Below are 21,827 nucleotides of genomic sequence, written 5' to 3'. Positions count from 1 at the left end.
GGAAGGAAGGGAGGGAGGGAGAAAAAATTACCATTCATTAAGAGAAAATTAGAAGACATTGATACTCTACATAATTTAGGATGGGCAACCACTAATAACGAGTATCATATATTAACAGAAAAGCTAATTTAAAAAAAAAAAAGCAAAGTAACAAGTTGGCCTGCAGTCCAGGCCAACTCAGACAAAGCCATAAATTGCTACCTGAAAAGTAACTACGCCGAGTGCCAGTGGCTCATGCCTATAATCCTGGCTACACAGGAGGCTGAGATCTGAGGATTGCAGTTCAAAGCCAGACAGGGCAGGAAAATTCATGGGACTCTTTTTTTGGGGGGGTCTGGTCATGGGACCTGAACTCTGGGCCAGGGTGCTGTCCCTCAGCTCTTCAGCTCAAGGCTAGCACTCTACCACTTGAGCCACAGTACCACTTCCGGCTTTTTTCTTTTTGCTTAAGTGGGTGCTGAGGAATCAAACCCAGGTCCTCAGGCATGCAAGGCAAGTGCTCTACCACTGAGCCACCTTCCCAGCCCCTCATGAGACTCTTATCTCCAAATAACCACCAGAAAATTGGAAGTGGCTCTGTAATTCAAGTGGTAGAGCCTTGAACTGAAGAGCTGAGGGGCAGTGTCCAGGCCCGGAGTTCAAGCTTCACAACCAACCAAAAAAAATAAAATAACTAAAAGCAAAAGGGGGAAGTATGGCTCAGGTGATAGAACACTTGTCTAGCAAGAGCAAGGCCCTGAGTTCAAATTACAGAATTCCACACCTCAAAGAAAAAAAAATGAGAAAGGTATGCTAAAAGGTTATGGCATATTTCTCTAATAACCACCTGGCCAAAATTGTACCAAAACTATCCATCCCTCCTGCCCCCCCCCCAACCTCTCCTGTCTGCGTATGTACAGCAGTCCTGGGGCTTGAATTCAGGGCCTAGGCTAGTGCTCTACCACTTGAGCCACAGCTCTACTTCTTGCATTTTGGTAGTTAATTGGAAATTAAAGAGTCTTACAGACTTTCCTACCTATGCTGCCTTTGAACCACAATCCTCAGATCTCGGTCTCCTGAATAGCTAGGATTATAGCTTGAGCCATCAGTACGCAGCCCAAGTGTCCATTTTTATAGTGTGAGTGTGTGTGTGTGTCTCTCTCTTTCTCTCTCTCTCTCTTTCTCCTGGGGCTTAAACTCAGGGGCTGGAAACTGTCCCTGAGCTTTTTTGCTCAAGGCAAAGCAGTTTAACAACTTGAGCCGCAGCTCCACTGCTCCACTTCTGTGTGTGTGCATGTGTGCACACTTGAAGGGAGATAAGAATCTCATGGACTTTCTTGCCTAGGTTGGCTTTGAGCTGTGATCTTTAGATCTCAGCCCTCTGGGTAGCTAGAATTATAGGGGTGAGCAACCAGCTCTTCTACTAGCTTTTAAGAAAAGCAGAATTAAGGTGGGGTATCAGCGGCTCACACCTGTAATCCTAACTACTCAGGAGGCTGAGAGCTGAGGATAGAGGTTTGAAGCCAGCTCAGGCAGGAAAGGCCAGGAGAGTCTTATCGCCAGTTAATCACAGAAAAAGTTGTGATACTGTGGCTCAAGTGGTAGAGCTCTAGCCTTGAGCAAAAGGGGCTCAAGGATAGCACCCACGTCCACAGTTCAAGTCCCAGGACTTGTTAAAAAAAATGCAGAATTCTTATGGCTAATTTAAAACCAAGATTCTCAACCCTGCTCAAAAACAAGAATTAGACGAAACTTCTAGAACCTACTGACTACCTGACTCTCAACCCTGAGTGATTTTACTGAGCTGGCTAGCCTGTACACTGAAATTACTTTCTAGAGAAACTGATTACTCAGATACTGAATTACTCCTTCAAGTACGTGATCATCCTTATTAGTGTACACACCTCTGCCATAGATGAGTTAAGTCTGGCACTTACCTAATGTGCATCTAAGCTGGGGCTGAAGTTTAGAAAAAAATTCATCTCTGACTTCATTCAGACAGGTCTCTATCTCTGTGAATACTTCAGAAGTAAGTTTCTCCCCATCTTCATCTAAAATAAAATAGGATATGATCAACTTCTCATCAATATGTATTTTTTCCACAAAAACTAAGACATTAAAAAAAAGTTTATCAGAAGCAGTAAGTTTTAATTCTTTAAGTCTTAATTCTTCTCCTGTGGTATAATGCACATCCCTTCCCCAGCTGCTACCTGCACAACAGCATGAGCAGCCATTGGATAGGAACTTAAACAGGCCTTTCTCACTCATCCAGATAGCCATGGGCCTAATAAAATACAGGCTGGAACCACAGAAGTGTCTCAGATGTCAGGGCTTTACCAGATCCTGGAATATTTGCATAGACATATTTAGGGATAGGACTCAAGTCTGAACGTATAAATATTTCCTACTAGGCCTACACAACACAACTAAAGATAATTTTGTACAAAATACTGTGTTTTTTGTGTGACCCATCACATGAGGAACACAATATTTTTGGACATCATCTTGGCATATAAACATTTTCAGAACTTTTTTTTAATATACACAAGCTTTATGACATATATGAAAGCAATCTCATTCCTTGGAATGTGCATCTATGTGCACCAAGAGACAGACATAAAGGAGGAAAGAAATCTGCAGCAACTTCAAGTTTCAAAGTATGGAGCATTTCAGATTTTAATTAAGGATACCCAACCAATAGCTAAACTTTTCAAATATTCCCCCTGCTGGGCTGGGAAGGTGGCTCAGTGGTAGAGCGCTTGCCTTGCATGCTCGAGGCCCTGGGTTCGATTCCTCAGCACCACATAAACAACAAAAAGCTGGAAGTGGCCCTGTGGCTCAAGTGGTAGAGCACTAGCCTTTAGCTGAAGAGCCGAGGGACAGTGCCCAGATCGAGAGTTCAGGCCCCACGACCAGACCCCCCCCAAAAAAAGAAAGGGTTCACCTCAAATATTCTCCCTGTCTTTAAAATAGCTAAAGCTATCTTTTTATACTGAATTACTACTTATACTAAAAGCACACATTGTGATTTATTTTCCCTCCAATCTTGGGGCTTGAACTCAAGGCACTGTCCCTGCGCTTCTTTTGTTCCAGGCTAACACTCTACCACTTGAGCCACAGCGCCACTTCTAGCTTTTTCTATGTGGTATGAGGAATTGAACCCAGGGCTTCATGCATGCTGGCAAGCACTCTACCACTAAGCCACATTCCCAGCTTTGCTGGGCATGTTTCTTTGCTTTAAATTATAATTATTATGGTGATAAACATACTGAAGGGCTTATCTGCCCATATTTTGATCATTCCTTCAGTGTAAAAATACTCAAAATGGAATTACTGTGAGAAAATTATGATTGTTACTTTTTGTCACCTGAATTCTGGGCCTGGGCACTCTGTTCTCCCTAAGCTCTTCAGCTCAAGGCTAGCTCTACCACTTAAGCCACACACCACTTCTGGCTTTTTACTGCCTATGTGGTGCTGAGGAATCGAACCCAGGGCCTCATGCATGCAAGGCAAGTGCTCTACCACTGAGCCACCTTCCCAGCCCCTAAGAAAATTATTTTAAAAGGCTGGAAATCAGGCTCAATCGGTAATAATGCCTGCCTCGCTAGCCCAAAATCCTTACTTCAAACCCTGCTACCACCAAAAAGAAACAAAATTATTTTGATAAAAGCCTCCACAGGTACTGGACTTTAATTACTTCAAAGCTAGAATTAATCTTTCTTTTATTTCATACAAACCCTGATCATTCTGGTTATGTTCACAAATGAAAATACTTAAGATTGTTTAGAATATGAAGTGTATGGCTGGGAATATGGCTTAGTGGTAGAGTGCTTGCCTAGCATGCATGAAGCCCTGGGTTCAATTCCTCAGTACCACATAAACAGAAAATGCTGGAAGTGGTGCTGTGGTTCAAGTGGTAGAGTGCTAGCTTTGAGCAAAAAGAAGCTCAGGGGCAGTGCCCAGGCCCTGAGTTGAAGCCCCAGGACTGGCAAAAAAATATATATATGAAGTATATATTACCTAAGTTTTTCTTGGTCATGGGAACAAGAAAATTTGTAATAAAGCTCAATAATAACTAAAACCAAAGCAGGCGCCCACAGCTCATGCCTTTAATCCTAGCTATTCAGGAGGCTGAGATCTGAGATTCATGTTCCAAACCCATCACAAGCAAGAAAGTCTGTGAGACTTACATCTCCAATAAACTGCCCCCAAAAAGCTCAATATAGAGCCCTGGCTCAAGTGATAAAGCACTAACCTTGAACAAAAGAAGCTTAGAGACAATGCCCAGGCTAAGTTCAAGCCCTAGGACTGGGGCATACATGGCATGCAGGCACACAGATAAGCATGCATGCATGTGTGTACACACACACATACACAAATTAAAAACCAGATTTTTTTTAAAAAAAAACTTATTCGGCAAAGACTTAATAGAAGATTAAAAAAAATTAAATTCCAATATTTCAGTTGAACAGCCTGACTGATCAACAATGGGAAAACAATGCACAGGACTGTACAACCAAGGTCATACTTTTAATTAATGATTAAATCTCTGTCAAAATGATTAAGAATACAAACAACAAATGATGGTGGTGATGTGATGAAAAAAGAACTCTAATACACTGTCGGTGGGACTATAAACTAGTGTAACCACTATGTAGGTCAGTATGGAGGTTCCTCATAAAACAAAAAACAGGACTACTCTATGATCAAGCACCACTGCTAAGGCATTTATTTATCTAAAAGAATGTAAATTAGGAAACAAGGTATCTCACATCCATGTTCATTAAGATACTATTCACAAGAGCCAACTTATAAAAACAGCCCAGATGAACTACTTCTGACAAATTAAGAATATATAGACATATATGAAAAAATTGAACACATACACACACACACATATGTACACACACATACAATGGCATTTACTTCATCCAAAAGAACATTGTGTCATTTGCAGGGAAATGATGGGACCTGGAAAAAATTGTGTTAAGTGAAGTAATTCAGGGTCAAAAAGAAAAGGGTTTCTATTTTTCCAGTATGTGGAAGTTAGATCTATAAGGTAAACATACAAAGAAAACAAATACAGGGCCATATGTATTTATACACATGATCCAACTGACTAAAGTATGGTATATGCAGGAGTAAGATTCCATGATGGAAGCCCAATTCAACAGACAATTTAACAAAAATGAGTATCAGAAAGCTATAACATGTCTTTATTGTGAGGGTGAGCTGCAAGCTACAAAAAGAAGGGCATGAACTAATGGAAAGAAGGGTAAGAGAATGCAGTCATAATATTCAATGTACATAGTTGAAAATGGACCCAGGAAACTGAAGGAGATGGATGGGGATGAGTTATGTAGGAGGAGAGACTGAGAAGTAACTCTGATCAAGAAGGAAGACACATAAATGGCCATGATAAACTGAACCCCTGTGGTATAACTATTTGAAGATTAAATAATTTAAAAAGCAGTAATCAGTCCATATTTATACAACAAATATAAGCAATGCTTGTCAATTTTTTTTACAACTTTGTATAGTGTTCCCCTCTTATTCATGCTCTCACTTTTGAGGTCCACAAATATTAGATGAAAATGAAACACAAGTCAGGATCAAAATTAAACTTTATGAACTCTTCCTGACTTTAGGGGAGAAAAGACAAATTTTGTTGGTTTTTTGAGGGGAGGGGAGGGTGTGCACTCACGTGCATGCCAGTCCTGGGATTTGATCTCAGGGCCTGGGCACTGTCCCAGAGCTTTTGTGCTCAAACTAGCACTCTATCACTTGACCCACAGCTCCACTTTCACCTTTTTTGGTAGTTAATTGGCGTTAAGATTCTCACAGGCTTTCCTGCCTGGGCTGGCTTTGAACCATGATCATCAGATCTCAGCCTCCTGAGTAGTTAGGATTACAGGTACGGATACAGGTATGAGCTACTAAAGCCCACTGAAAAAAGGTTTAAAAGCCACCAATTATTATTAGCACTAAAACCAAGCCGAACACTTTCCCGTAGACCAAAATACATTTTATTTTTTTAATTTTTATTTTTTTTGGGTCCGGTTGTGGGGCCTGAACTCTGGGCCTGGGCGCTGTCCCTCAGCTCTTCAGCTCAAGGCTAGCGCTCTACCACTTGAGCCACAGTGCCACTTTCGGCTTTTTTCTTATATGATGCTGAGGAATCGAACCCAGGGCCTCAGGCTTGCAAGGCAAGCACTCTACCACTGAGCCACCTTCCCAGCCCCAGACCAAAATACCTTTTAAAAAGCAAAATCACAAACTGCAAACTTGAGAATAAGTAATATCTATATATCCATATATATGTGTGTGTGTGTATATATATATATGACATGAAAATACTAGAAGGCTATAAAGAAAAATCAGTAAAACATGACAGTCAACATAACAAACAGGATTTCATGAGAGGGAACCCATATGATCAATATACACAAGAAAAAGCCAATGAATCAATCTCTTAAAATATCTGGGATAAGACAAATCAAAATTGAAGACCATTTTATACCACTCAAATAGAAAAATCTCAGTATGAAAATAACCAAGGTAGGGTTGGGATATAGCTCTGTAGCAAAGCATTTTCTTAGCAAATGCAATGTTCTGGGTTCAATCCCTAGTACAAAAGAAAAAAAAGACAATATAAAAATGTAAAATGTAAAAAGAAAATAACCAATAAACAAGGGAGAATGTACTGATCAGGACAATATCTTATACACTGATAATGAGAATACTGACTGTCACAACCACATAGGAAAACAGTTGCCATTATCTGTAGATCTGGACTCAAAGCCTATTATCTGGCCAACTCCATTCCTATGGGACATACAAGAGAAAATCTGTTTGTACCATGGCCTGGGAACTGCTCAAGAATGGTCACAACAGCAGTATTATAATGGCAAAAAAGTAAGCCACCATCCACCAACAGGTCAACAAGTGAACAAACATACAACTGGTCCTTGGCACCTGCAGGTTCCACATCTCTACACTCAACCAGACTGAAAACATTTGGGGGAAAAAACTGCATTTGTTTGAACACAGACTTTTCATTGATGTTACTGCCTAAACAATAGCCACTATTTACAAAACATTCTCATTGAAGTGGGTATAGTAGGCAATCTAAGAATAATTTAAAATATATATAAAAAGGGATAAACATACAGCTTAGTGGAAGAGTTTTTGCCTACTTTGCACAAGTTGCTGGGGCCTGATTCCTACCACCACGAATAATGAAAGTAAAGTTACACACAGTTTAAATATGGCTAGATTTAAAGAGAGAGGGAAGGGAGCCGTGTATAGCATCCTTGGATTTTGGTGGCTATAGGAAGCCCTGTAACCAGTGCCCCATGAATATACCAGAAAAAGACTGTATTATAGCTTAAAGCCTTAAACTCTGATAGGCTAAGACACATGACTACCTTTCTTCTTTCTGACTAGCTTTAGAAAGACTGCTTTTCTGTGGCAGTTGTGACGCTTATAATGAGTATTATCTCAACCTTCACAGCACTATGCCTAGGCTGCCTGCCTCCAGATCTCCACCCAGAACAGGAACTAGTGATGGCATCTTTTCCACATTCTCTGAGACAAAACTCAACATTCACATCTTAAAAAAATAAGAGAAATATACTAGTACCAACCTTTATCTCTTTCTAACTGATTGGCATACAGAAGCTTATTTGCTTGACTATATCTCTCGAAGAGCCGCCAAAATATGGATTTCTCCTTGGAACAAAGTTCAGTCACAGTGGTCTTCAGCCATTCCAAATGCACCAAGGCTGACAGGATGCAGTCTAACCAACACAAAGCATGAGCATTTCTCCACTGCACATACATAGTATGCTGATATGATACAGCTCTATTCTCCAATGGTGTTTCCGGGTCAGACCTTTCATTTTGAGGGGAAATTCCCCGAGTTCCAGAGATGGTAATCGTAACAGGATCTTCAGCAACCAGAATGTTACTGTCAGCTTCCAAAGTCTCTTGTGGCTCCAAGTAGCCCACTGTTCTAACTGGGTTCTGTTGACTCCGACTGTGCTGTATGTCTGATAAGGCTGCAATACATACTTCTCCATCACAGTCACTATTCAAAGTCACGTCACTGCCAGTGACAACAGAATGTCTAGACTTTTTGGAACTCGATAGAAGAGGCAAATCTTTACAGCTAGTTTCCAGTATCTTTCTTTTCTGAGGTTTATTTGGAGTATGACAATCTTCTGAATCAGGACAAATTAAATTATTAAGTGATCTAGAGCCCAAAGGATAGATGCACTAGAAAGGAAAAATAAAATCATAAAAATGCAAATATTCAAATAAGCTCAAGTTTCTATGCTATGAAAAACATACATTTCTAGCATTAACTGGACTTATCAACCTAAATTTAAAACAACTAGAGACAACTATTTAATCAAAATTTAGGCCCCCAAAAGAGTAATTTTTCCTAGCTAATTTGGACAACTAAGGATTTAATCTGAGTTATAGTAGGGTAATCTAATGAGGAAAATCTTCATTTTTTCCTTTAATAAAGAATCACATGTTAAGTAAATTAGAAAATTCCACCAATGTAAGGAGATGATGATGTCATTATCTTCAGACAGATGCACTTTACAGCACTGAAAATTGAGAAAGTATTTAACGTAAGAAATTACATTGGGCAATTTCTATGTTCTACATTTTGAAACTGAGTATGAATCTATTTTATATCCTTATCAGGTTTAAAAGTCAAATTGGCTGAATTTTAATGAATTATCACTTCTACTATACATTAACACAATTTCAGCCAAATATAAAGAATGTAAACAAATCATTAGTGAATTCTTCCCAATTCTGAAGACTACTAAAATACTCTACAAATTTAAAAGCCAACACACTAAATACTCCCATTTAAAAATATCCTTTCTAGGGCTGAGAATGTGGCTTAGCGTGCTTGCCTAGCATGCATGAAGCCCTGGGTTTGATTCCTCAGTACCACAAAAACAGAAAAAAGCCTCAAGTGGCACTGTGGCTCAAGTGATAGAGCACTAGCTTTGAGCAGAAGAAGCTCAGAGACAGTGCCCAGGCCCTAAGTTCAAGCCCCATGACAGGCAAAAACAAACACAATAATAATAAAATAAAAAACAAGTAAATAAAAACAAAAATATAGGGCTGGGAAGTTGGCTCAGTGGAAGAGCGCTTTGTCTTGCATGCATGAGGCCCTGGGTTCGATTCCTCAGCACCACATAAGCAAAAAGAAAAAAGCCGGAAGTGGTGCTGTGGCTCAAGTGGTAGGGCACTAGCCTTGAGCTGAAGAGCTGAGGGACAGTGCTCAGGCCCAGAGTTCAGGCCCCACAACCAGACCAAAAAATAAATAAATAAAAATAAAAATATACTTTCTAGAGGGAGGTATGATAGCACAAATCTATAATCTCATCATTAGTGAGGCTGAAGTAGGAGAATGAGTTAGTACAAGGCTAGCCTACATATTAAGGCCATTTCAAAAAACATGTCTTAATATGCCTTCTAAGAAGTACCTTACACCAACTGGTCACATGTGCATACCTGATACACATGAGTCTGATAGGTAAGCACTGACTCACTGAGCCCTGCTCAGAGCTCAATTAACCTCAGGAAGAACAGAGATGCCCAGGTAACTGAGGTAGCTCTTTGACAGCAGCCAGTGCCAAATGCCAGACATATGGCATTCAGCCAGCCCAGTAGATACTGTACTTGGTTAACCCAAAAATTATGAAAATAGTAAGCTGAAGCCATTGCATTTTGTAAGCCAGCAGGCCAAAGATGATTTCACAGCAATAAGTAAAATGCACTAAATTATCTTTCTGGGCACATAAATACTATTCTGAAAAATACTTAATTCCAGAGCATTAGGAGAGAATGACGGAAGGGGTTATACTGATCAAGATGGATTATACTCATAACCTGACTTGTGAAACTGAAATTGTTTTGTACAACTAATTAAAAACTGAAGAAATTCTTTAGTATACATGGACAAATTCTGGATTCTGACTCTGACTACCTTCTAGCTATACAGTGAACATCAACTTTGAGATTTCCTTGAGATTTCCTAAATGCTACTCTACGCCGAGAAGCTAAGAAAATCAGTAACAAGTCAGGCATAGTGGTACATGGTTATAAGCCTAACACTTTGGATGCTGAAGCAGGAGGATCTCAAGTTTAAGGACAGCCTAGGCTCTACTGAGTTCTAAGCTATCCTGAAATCCTGTCTTAAAACAAAAAAAAATTAATAACTAAATACATATATGTACATATATTATAATCTGTTGCAACATATATATGTATATGTATTATAATTTGTTGCAATAGTTAAGTCATAAAGAAGAGAAACTGCAGGTGTGACTCAAGTAAGCAGCAAGCACAAGGCCCCAAATTCAAACTTGTATACTGCCTTCCCTAAAAGCCATGAAAAGGTGTATATCTTTAAAAAACTGAAAGCAGGATATCAAATGGATATCTGCACACTCATGTTCAATGTAGCATTTTTCACAATAGCCAAAGATTCCGATTTCACTTTCAATGAAGCATACCCCTCACCACTCCATTTAAAACTCCAGTCTCTATTGCTTTATTGTGCTGCCCAACACTGTTCTTTCTTTGTGGGGAGCTAGGGTCTCACTCTGTTGCCCAGGCTGGCCTTGAACTAGTGGGTCTCCTGCTTTAGCCTCCCAAATAACTGGGATTATAGGCCTGTGCCACTGAGTCACAACTTCTATATAAGAATTATAGCAGTGGATACAAATTACCCTAAGTCTAAAAGGTATTTACGTTCTTTTATTGTGTTAGGATTGGGGGGGGAGCCATTTTAGGTTTTGGGTTTTTTTGTTGTTGTTTTTGTATTTTTGGAAACAAGGTCTCTTACATAGCCCAGGCCTTCTACCTTAGCATCTTAACTGCTCAGATTACAGATATGTGCCACCATTCTTGACTTAAAACTTTTAAGTACATACTATTTATGAGCATGCACACCATTTTTTAACTAACCAATTTCTAAATATTCTTCCAAGTAAACTATAGATTAATAACTTTTCTAAAGTTAACAAACAGAAGTAAAAGTAACTATGATATGCTAGAATAGCTAACAAAGACCCCACAAGATTAGCCAGTAATCATATGTAACAATTCAATAATCCAAATGGAAAATACAAACATTGTATTTTAGACAGATTTAGGAATGCAGATTGCCCACACATTAAAAAGTTACATTCTGTAATACAAAATGAGTAAAAATTTTGACAATGAAGAAAAAATAAAAGACTAAAACCCATATAACTATTTCAGATTAATACTTTACCTGTAGATCTTCACACAAAAAGATAGACTCTTGAAAACTAATTCGGTAAGTCTTTAAAGCATTCAATTTTCCCTTCTCTCTACAAGCAGGGCAATACTCAATTGAAGTAACTTTAGCTGGATCATAATTCTAAAAGGGAAATAAGGCAAATTAAAATAGACACTCCTAAATTATAACAAATTACAAAAAGTTAAATGGAAATGATAACCAGAAAAAAAAAACCTCACACAATTTTCAACTACCAGTGTCCTGGCCAGATCAAACACAGAAAAATAAATGTATATAAAGTTTTAAACACAGCTATTAGTTGAAAAAGTATATTATACTTTTAAATATAAATTTCAAGGGTTCAGTACCAATTTTATTTGCAAGAAAAAATGTACATAAACTGCCAGGAAAATGTCTCATTTTTTAATAAATAGTAAACCTTAAGATCTATGTTTTATATCTACTTTCATACATCAATAACATGAGAGGTAAACACATTAAAACAATCTTTCGCCATTGCTGTAAGATTTCCGTGGAAGACATCATTTTAGAAATTAATTAGTAAAATTAAAACTGAATTTAATTTTCAAAAATAGAAGAAAAAAAAACAGCTTTGCACTGAGGCAAAAAATAAGTTCACTAACTTTTCCCAAGTACCCCACCACGGGGAGTGATGATCTCCCTATATCAGTCCCCGGTCCCATCACTGGCAAACCATTTCCAATCTTCAGAGAATCCATCATTCCGAGTCATTGGCTAATTTATGTCACTTGAAACATTTCAATATCACTAAGGATATTTCAATGAACCCTGGAAAAAAGAAAGTCAATAAACGGTTAAATAACTAAAAAAGAGCTTTGCTATTTTATGAGACAGATACACTAGGTATATTTCAAGAGCCACCTACCGTAGAATAAACATATTCTAAAACTGTAACCTTTAAGTTGAAAACTACCTACATTTATAGAAGCCAGAGACTGGCCATCAGATGAATTTTCAGAGCAGACCCGAGAGCAAACTTTAGTAGAGGTAGTTGCTTATCAATATTAAAGCAACTATTTCACTAAAATTTGAAAACCTATGTTTTTAAGACTGTATGCACAATTTAGGAATAAGCCAGAATTAGAACAGTAACTGTGTCAAACCTGTCCTCCATCCACTGTGCTATTACTTAATAGAAATAATACAACAAAAGAACCCTAGATTTCATACATTCCTACTGTTCTCACTACCAATCTCTCCTCATAAATTAAGAATGCTACTTTTAAAGTTTCCAACAAGATACTAATTTACATTATTTGTAAGTGATATGTACCACAACAAACACTCCCCATATACAGAGTACACATGATACTGCTTGGGGGTGTAATCCCATGGACTCTACATTCAGTATAGTCAAAATTTACAAGATAGGACTCAATATAAAGAAAAAGCTATTAAAAGATATTTAATACCCAGGCCCAGAACTTAAGCCACATGACCGACCAAAAAATTAAAAAGGCATTTAAATGTGGATTTAAAATATAGCAAAATGAGATACAGAAGTCCTTTTAGCAGCAGTAAGTTACGCTGAGCAAGAACATGTGATTTCAGTTTAAATCTTTCTGAAACCTAAGAAACCATGATCCTAGAACCACCACCTTCTTCTGTTTTATGGATTCACTCTAAAAATGATTTAAGCTTTTCTGTTCTAGCTGTATAAACATCACACACCTTTCAGGTCAAGATTCAAAAAAAGTCATTGAAGGTGAGCCTTTTCTATTTCTGAAAAGTAATCACAGAATAGGGCTTCTCATCTTCAGTACCTCATGTTTTGGACCAGTTATTCTTTGTGACTAGTGCTGTGATGTCAATGGGGGATGTTGAGTGGCATCCCAGACTTCTACACACTGGGCTGGACAAACCAAAACATTTCCAAACACTGCCAAACGTCCGCAGGCAGGCAAATATATCGCATTGAGAGTGACTATGTAAGGGTTTTTACAAGTTGGCTGCTCTGTAGGCTCCTTACAGACAATACCAACATTCTCTTTGGCTGCTTACTAAAAGAAATTTCCAAATACCAGGTACTACTTTAGTGTTAATTTTATATTTTTCATATAAAACGTATACATATTTATATAAACTTTATATGTTATACTATGTAGAACACATGCCCGTGCATATATCCTCAAAAAGAAATGTGGTAGGTGTGTACCCTCAATAAATTGATTCGATGAGAACTTCCATAATCCTGATAGATCTAGGAGATCGTTTTAGCGGTTCACTTTTCTCAATCACAGAACTGAGACGTTTCCAGATCTACTCTAATCCCACTACCCAATATCCCAATGGCAGAAGCCATAGTACCGAGTATTCAGCACTCCATGAAAGAAAATTCATTTAAAAAACAAAAACTGCACGTGTACTGTCCATGTCCTCTCTCAAATACAATTTACCAGGTCTTATGTATCAACCTTAATCTTCCCTAAACGGACTGCCCTACACTATCTTCCCTTCAAAATAACTTGTTCAACTCCCCTGGATCCCACCTACAGTTTGGCAATCTCCAGCCATCCAAACACAAGAGTAGAAAGTTGGAGCCATTCTCTACTCTTATTGCCCATTTCATGCAATGAAAGAGACCAAATTTGGGGGCGGTTCTCTGGCGACGTTTCTCATCCCTCTTTCCCGTTAAATAAGCCTGAGCCTATCACTGTTCAGCTTAAAATCGCCTACTTAACTCCAATGGGAAAAGTCCAACCTAACAGCTCACTCTGTAGGGTTTACAAGTCCAGAAGAGACGAGCCTACTTTTCCCAGTCTTACTCCACCCCGAGCATTCCTCCTTACATCCCTCCCTTTTCAAAGCTTCCAGAATGCTAGCCCAGTACGATAAAGACGCCAAGCGTGTATAAAGTTCGTCCCGGGGCTCACACCAGACATGTGGTTAATTGAACTTCATTCAATCGCACGTGCAGGACTGGGAGCCGGAGGAAGAAGGGCCGAGCTCGCCCCGGGCAGACGAGGCGGGATCAATGCGTGAACCTGTCGGGACTAGGCAAGCACCGGCGCACCACGGTCAGGGGCGAGCACCCCCCAGAGCCAGGCCCAAGGCGGGGTTCAAAGCCCATCCCCGGGGGCCCGCGGAGCCCCGCTCGCCGCGCCCCGCTCCCGGCCCCTCTGGTTTCTCCTCAGCGTTGCCCCGCCGGCCGCGCACACGGGCCGCGCCTGCAGCCCGGCCCCACGCCGCGCGCGCACGCCGCATGGGTAACCCGCACGCTGTCACCCTAGCGGTCCCTCACTTCGGCAAAGCCCAGCTTCCTCCTTACCTGCTCCGGACACTCCCCTTCATGTCGGGCGGGTTGGATCTCGGGTTCCACCTTGAGCTCCGACACGACGGCACGGTCACGTCCAACCCACACGTTCCCCCTCAGGCTACTCCACCACCGCCGCCCTCCCCCCCCCACGCCAACGGCGCCTCCGCTAGAAAAGCGGCTTCCGGTTTGAGTTCGCGGCAAAAGCGTTCCCCTTCCGGCAGTACGCCAAAGAGTTTCAAAAGACGTGGGCGTGGCGGGGAAGACAAGGGCGGGCGCACTTCCGGCGAGCTCCGCAGAGGCGGGGCCGGCCGCCTCCCAGCGGCGGCCGCCGCCGCAGAGACCCACTGCGGCGACCGGTAGGGGCGGGGCCGGGTCCCTTGCCGCGGCCCGATTAGTGTGAGTGGCTGGATGGAAGCTGCTGGAAAGCACTCAGCAGCAGCGGGGGGAGGGGGGAGGGAGGGGCTGGCGGAGATGACGCCAGCGGCCAGGGGGTGGGGCGTGATTAAAACTAGTGCGCGGCCCGCTGCGGAGGGATTACGCTGCTCGGCCCGACGGCGGCTGGCGTCTCTGGGCTGTCCTCGCCGGCGCCGGCTGGGGGTGGGAGGTGGACGGTGAGGATCCGTGGGTGGGGGGCGGGGAGGGAGTTGGGGGAATCTCTGGGTCCGACATTCCCCGGAGTTAGCCGAAGGGGGAAGGACTGCTGCCGAGGCCCCCCGCCGGCTGCCCGGGCTTCGGTGCGCGGCCCGCCGCCAGCGCGCGCTCCCTTCCCTCCTCCCCGCACCCTCACCTTGCAGACCGGGATGCGGTGCCTCTCCTCCTTTCCTCCCTCCTAGATCTTCTCACGGTAAGGGGGGAGGGGGGGGACCGCGGCCCGGCCTTGTTCTCGAGAGTTCTGAGGAGGAGGCGGGCTCGTCGCTGCGCTGGAGGAGTTTTGGACCGCTGCCCTCCGGTTGGCGGGGACGTGGCGGCCACGTCCGCCGGCCTGGTCCAAGTCCCGAGAGCAGCCTGCTCCTGAGGTCCTTTGGGTCCGATGTGGACCGTGACCACGGATCTACGATTTGTGGTTTCCCGTCGTTGCTTTGCGGGAGGCATCGTGATCCTGGGTACTACAGGCCTTAAAAAAAAAAAAGTGGCCTCAAAGAGTTAGATTCTGGCATCAGGACCTGATCGTTTGGGGTTTTGGGTGGTTTGGAGTAACAAGCACCGCGTAGGAAGAAATAATAATAAAAAGGATTTTGGTTCGTGGAGTTTACAGCAGTTTGTGAGGGTTCACACACACACACACACACATTAGACTGACTTCTCTCTTTTTTTCTTGTAGGTGTACCCTTCTGAAAAATCTAGGTAGAGTTTTTATTTTAACGATTACGATGTTAGTAGTGTTCCCCCCTGAATTAGTAGCCCCAAACAGGATTGTTTTCTTAACGTGCTATTTCATTTTTAGCATGGAATAGGATTCTTTTGCAATAACTTCATTGAATGTTAACTCAGAAAGTGAAAGAAACGGACTGGTTCAATAGCTAAACTTTTAATACTGCAAAGTAACGACCAACCTGCATTACATCAAAAAGTTAAATGTCCTGCAATGCTGATTTGTAGTCATTTAGTGCAAATTTTATTTTATGGGTTTTTTTCGTTTTGGTTTTTTTGTTTTTGTCAGCCCTGGGACTTGAACTCAGGACATGAGTGGTTTACCTGAGCCTTCTCACTCCAGACTAGTGTTCTGTCACTTTGAGCCATTTGGGGGGGGGCGTGTTTTGTTTTTGTTTTTGTTGGTTGTCGGGTGGCTTGAATTCTGGGCCTGAGCGCTGTCCCTCAGTTCTTCACCTCTACCACTTGAGCTACAGAGCCACTTCCGATTTTCTGGAGATAGGATTTTTATTGGAGATAGGAGTCTCATGGACTTTCCTGCCCTGGCTGGCTTTAAACCATGATCCTCAGATCTCAGCCTCCTGAGTAGCTAGTATTACAAGAATGAGCCACCAGGGCCTGGCCATTTCTGGGGTTTTTTGGTGGTTATTTAAAGAGTCATGGACTTTCTTGAATTATTTGGAGGTTTTTTGGCTAGAAAAAAAAAGCAACATATACTGCAGGTGAGACTTAGGTTATAAGAGAAAACCACAAGGATTTTAATATGTACAGTGTTTGATTGCAGAGATTTAACCTTTGTTAAGAAAAATAGGAAAAATCTTAAAAGACAAAAAAGGGGACGATTCTGATACAGCTTAGAAGTTAATTAGAAAACATCCCATTTCTGAAGAGGAAAGAAGGATGGCCAATAGACACATGAAGAAATGCTCAACCTCCCTAGCCATAAAAGAAATGCAAATCAAAACAACATTGAGATGCCACCTCACTCCAGTTAGAATGGCTGAAATCAAGAACTCTAATAGCAACAGATGCTGGAGGGGATGTGGACAGAAGGAAACCTTACTGCATTGTTGGTGGGAGTGTAAGCTTGTTCAACCACTTTGGAAAGTAGTATGGAGGTTCCTCAAAAGACTCCACATAGAGCTCCCCTATGACCCAGCAATCCTACTTTTGGGCATTTACCCAAATGTTTACAAACAAGACCACACTAAAGCTACCAGCATGACTATGTTCTTTTTGTTGTTTTGTTTTGGGTTTTTTTTTGGGGGGGGGGTCCGGTCCTGGGGCCTGAACTCTGGGCCTGGACGCTGTCCCTCAGCTCTTCAGCTCAAGGCTAGCACTCTACCACTTGAGCCACAGTGCCACTTCTGGCCTTTTTTTTTCTGCTTATGTGGTGCTGAGGAATCGAACCCAGGGCCTCAGGCATGCAAGGCAAGTGCTCAAATGTTTTTTTTTCTTTCATACGATTGTTTCTAACACATTTATAAGATTATTTCTTTGTTGCTTTGTATGTCCCTCCCCCATGGTATAACCCCTGCTTTCACTGTATTTGATGTCGGTATAATTTGTGGAGGGGAAAGGGAAAAACAAATCGTTCAAATAGGGATACAGGTGGACCCATTGCAACAATGAGATGTACAAGTCGAAAACAACTTTGGGGAGGGGGCAGGGATGGGAAGGGGAAACAAAGGAGGAAGCTACAATGCTTGATAAGAAATGTACTCATTATCTTTCCCATGTAATTGTAACCCCTCTGTACAGTATTTTCACAATAAAAAAATAAAATATCCCATTTGTTTAGGCCCCAAGTTTATAAAACAACACATTTCTACCTTTTTTTTTCTTTTTGTCCCTACAGGGTTTTGTTTAAACTCACTGTGTGGCACTCACTGTGTGGCACTTGCTGGGCCAGGGTTCTACCATTTAAGCTATTCCTCCAGCTCCACTTTTTTTCAATAGAGAATTATCTTGTACTCTTCTGCCCCAACTGGCTTAGAACCATGAGCCTCTGAATCTTAGTCTTCTGAGCAGCTAGGATTATAGGTATGAGCCACCTAAGCCCAGCTGGAATTCTTCTATGTACACTGGTTCCAAAGAGAGTGCAATTACCTTCCAGTGAGTGAGTGGAGCTCATTGGCTTCATCCCTTTGTCAACATTGTGGGAGAGAAATTGTATTTACCTGTTTGATCTGAAAAATTTAGTGAAAGGAAGCTTTTATTAATAACTAACAACTACAATAGGAGTACAATACCATACAATTAGGGCTTTTTCCACTCTATTAGGTTGAATTTCTTAACCCCAAACCAAGCCTTTAGCCTTTAGTAAATACTGCTTCTATGATTGCTTGTTCTGATACGAAGAATTGGAGGTATGGCTCAAGAATGGTAGAGCTCCAACCTTTAGTGAAAAAGCCATATGAGTGTGAGACCTTAAGTTCAAACCCCAGTTTGAGCATAAACAGAAAAAGGAGTTGAAGTAACCAACTTAACATTCTGGCACTCTTTAAGTTTTTAGGTGACTCCTTATCTAAATCTAGCCTTCAGAAACCTTGGAAAATTAAGTTTTTTTAATGTAGGGACAAAACTCACTTGGTAGTAAAGAAGGACCTAAACTAAGGACAAGCTCTTTAGCCTTCATCCCATAGGTTTTACTGAGAGTGCAACTATTAAGACTTGATTGTATTACCAGTTGCTGCTCTTGGCCACTGTATGTGTAGTGTTAGGTAATGGTTTGTGTACTTATAACTTTTTTTTTATGTGCCAGTCCAAGGGCTTGAACTCGGGCCCTGGGCACTGTCCCTGAGTTTTTGTACTTAGAGAGAGAGAGGGAGAGAGAGAGAATGTGTGTGTGTGTGTGTGTGTGTGTGTGTGTGTGTGTTGTAGATAAGAATCTCACAGATTTTCCTGCCCTTGCTGGCTTCGAAACCCAATCCTCAGATCTGACTCCTGATTAGCTAGGATTACATAAGTGAGCCAATGGCTGCCAGCGTAACATTTTTTAATTCCTAGAAATTCTTAGCTCTAAAATAAACCTAATCCTTGGGTTCTAGTGAAGGAATTGTGAGCCTGTATTAATGTTTGTGATAGTACTCTATGCTAGGTGTACTAGCCAGCCTTGAACAAAAAGAAGCTCAAGTACAGTGCCCAAGCCCTGAGTTCAAGCCCCAGGACTGGCAAAATAATAATAATAATAATTTGGTACATTTTAGTATTTGTCCTCAGTGAATTTCTTTGAGTTAGGATAGGAAAACGGGTTGTGTAAGTAACAATTACAAGGAACAATATGCATAGTTTGTAAGTGTAGTCACATAATAACCCAAAGAAATTACTAGCCCCAATGTGTTGGTTTCTACTTTGAACTCTACAACTTAGATACACTATGGTATCATAGTACAGCCCAAGCTTATTATGTTGTGCTTTGCTTGCATTGAATGAGAACTCTGAATAATAATGAGTCCTCAGTAGATATTGGAATACCTGATTTCTCATTCCATCTCTTCTGCTGTATGACCACATACAGCCTCCTTAATTTTAAGTTATTGGAACCTCTCAAAAAAAAATTTGGAACAGATGGATGTCTTAAAGAAGGTCCCCTTAGAGTACCAACATTCTACATGTAGAAATGTACTCTTGCAACTATCTCGTCCTGTTTTTAAAGTACATTTTTAATAAAATGTTTACAAAGGACATGATCCAGCTCCATCAAACTGCTATATTGCCGATGTAAATGTGTTTTGTTTTATTTTGAATCAGGTGATTTCAAAGGAGCTACAGTTCTGAAGATACTCAGTAAAACAATTTCCTGCCACACCTGTCCCTAAATCAACTAGCTCCCTGCCTAGGAAGCAATAAAAGCTAACAATTTCCTTTTTAATTTTGGGGAAAGGGAAATATGCCTGTATAAGTAAATAAGTACTACTGGTATATGTTTTATTTTTCCCTTTTTATAATATTTGTGTATCTTGTATGTCCACTGTCTGAGAGATGGTTTAAGATGTTTGCTCATTCTTTTTGTATGTCTGCCTTATATTCCATTTTAACTTTTTATCATATCTCTCCTTTATAGACATTTGAAGGTTTTTTTTCAGTAAAATCATTGTGCAGTGAATAACAGTATATTCATAATATTCCACATACATAAACATATCTATGTCCTAAACAGTGGTATAGCTGGCTTCCTTTTGTTTTTTCCTTTTTTTTTTTTTTTTGCCAGTCCTGGAGCTTGAACTCAGGGCTTGGGCACTGTCCCTGAGATTCTTTTTCTCAAGGGTAGCACTCTACTACTTGAGCCACAGAGCCACTTCTGGCTTTTTCTGTAGTACTGAGTAATGGAACCCATTACTTTATGCATGCTACTAGGCAAGCATTCTACCACTAAGACACATTCCCAACCTGTTGTTTTTTTGACTTTTTAAAAATAAGAATTCGATAATGTAGTCAACATCTTGTTTGACTCTACAGTAAGCATTAAGATGCAAGATAAATCACATCTCCTGAATGTCTGTTGCTTTATTTGAGCCCCAGAAGAAGCCATAGAGTATATGCTGAAGGACCTGTGCAGACATGAATCGTTAGGCATTTAAGATCATGAACCAAGCAAGATTTATAGTGAGGCATGTGAGAACTGAGCACACAGAAGTGTGCTTCAAAGCTTATGCCTACCTAGGATGTGCTCTCTAAGTACTAAATTTGCTTTTCTTTAATATTTCACCAAGTATATAGTGTTAAATTTGTCTATGATACAACTGGATACTCTCACTTTAGGAATACCAAAACCCGAAAGGAATAAAACATTTTACCCAATTTTTCAGAGCAAAGTGACAGCTTTGGACTGTATCCTCCAATTTCTAATCCAGTCTCCAATACAATTTATCTGCCACCCTCATAATTAAGCATGTAGCTCCAGCAGTAGATCTGAGAATGCTAATTGGTTATGTACTTTATGTACATCGTTTCTCCCTAGACCAACCTAGAGTTCAGCAAAGTAGCAGTGCATTTTTCCAATGACAAAATAACATTCTATAAGAACTCAAAGCAATCACATAACGAGCTGATTAGCAATCAGAAAGTCTCCAAATCAAAAAATTAAGCTCGTGCAGAAAAACACTCCTAATTGAGACATAGTTGTCACTTAAAAGATAAATTTATCAGACTGGAAGGAATTTAGGTGGTAATGAAGGTATAGAATATGAGGAAAGGCTAGAGGGCTCCACAGAAAGGGTGAACAAAACATTTAAGCCTCAAACTTTTTCCAACCTTCTCTAACACTTTGCTATTGTTTCTATGATGACTCCTTTTTAAATGGAAGCTTAACATTTTATTGAGAAAATTCTTGTCAACAGGCTTTTCTTGAGTGTGCAAGTCTTTGGTCTAAATGCAGGGAGAATACAAAAGTAAAGGACATACAGTTCATGTAGAACAACGTGCGAATCAGTACTTGTAGAAGTACTGTTGTACAGGAATAATTTTTTTTAATAACTTCAATTAGAGGAAGATCTTTGTGGAGTTGAAATTTTACTTTGGTCTTGAAGATGGAGAAGTGGAACTGAAGTCCTGATAAATGGAGAAGAATACAAAAAGTTATTGAAAGTAATTAAAAGCAAAGGGCACTTAGAAAACATTTCAAAGCATTCTTTAAAATTTCGATTCTAAAATAAGGTATAACACTGTTCAAAAAGAAATGTACTCATTACCTTACTTATATAACTGCAACCCCTCTATACATCACTTTGACAATTTAAGTTCATTAAAATTTTTTTCAATTCTTTTTTTTTTTTGGAGGGGGGTCTGGTCGTGGGGCCTGAACTCTGGGCCTGGGCGCTGTCCCTCAGCTCTTCAGCTCAAGGCTATCGCTTGAGCCACAACACCACTTCTGGCTTT

General features: G+C 40.7%; 1 protein-coding gene across 2 annotated transcripts in view; it reads right to left on the bottom strand.

Moving 5' to 3' along the window:
- Positions 1–14,663, bottom strand: part of Uspl1 (ubiquitin specific peptidase like 1) — a 41,301-nt gene extending 26,638 nt beyond the window's left edge. Inside the window, exons 1-5 of one of the 2 annotated variants that reach the window (XM_013027314.1) lie at positions 14,589–14,663; positions 11,923–12,088; positions 11,291–11,419; positions 7,626–8,256; positions 1,917–2,030 (exon numbers count right to left, since the gene is read on the bottom strand). In XM_013027314.1, coding sequence (XP_012882768.1) covers positions 1,917–2,030; positions 7,626–8,256; positions 11,291–11,419; positions 11,923–12,021 — 973 coding nt within the window. In that variant the 5' untranslated portion in view covers positions 12,022–12,088; positions 14,589–14,663. The remainder of the gene's footprint in view (positions 1–1,916; positions 2,031–7,625; positions 8,257–11,290; positions 11,420–11,922; positions 12,089–14,588) is intronic. The other variant, XM_013027315.1, reaches the window with a different exon arrangement.
- Positions 14,664–21,827: the final 7,164 nt, after the last annotated feature.

Source organism: Dipodomys ordii, unplaced genomic scaffold (genome assembly GCF_000151885.1).
Source record: "Dipodomys ordii isolate 6190 unplaced genomic scaffold, Dord_2.0 Scaffold102, whole genome shotgun sequence".
In the NCBI taxonomy this organism is placed as follows: Eukaryota; Metazoa; Chordata; class Mammalia; order Rodentia; family Heteromyidae; genus Dipodomys; species Dipodomys ordii.
The sequence above is the reverse complement of the archived record's forward strand: the minus strand, read 5'-3'. Positions and strand labels throughout refer to the sequence as shown.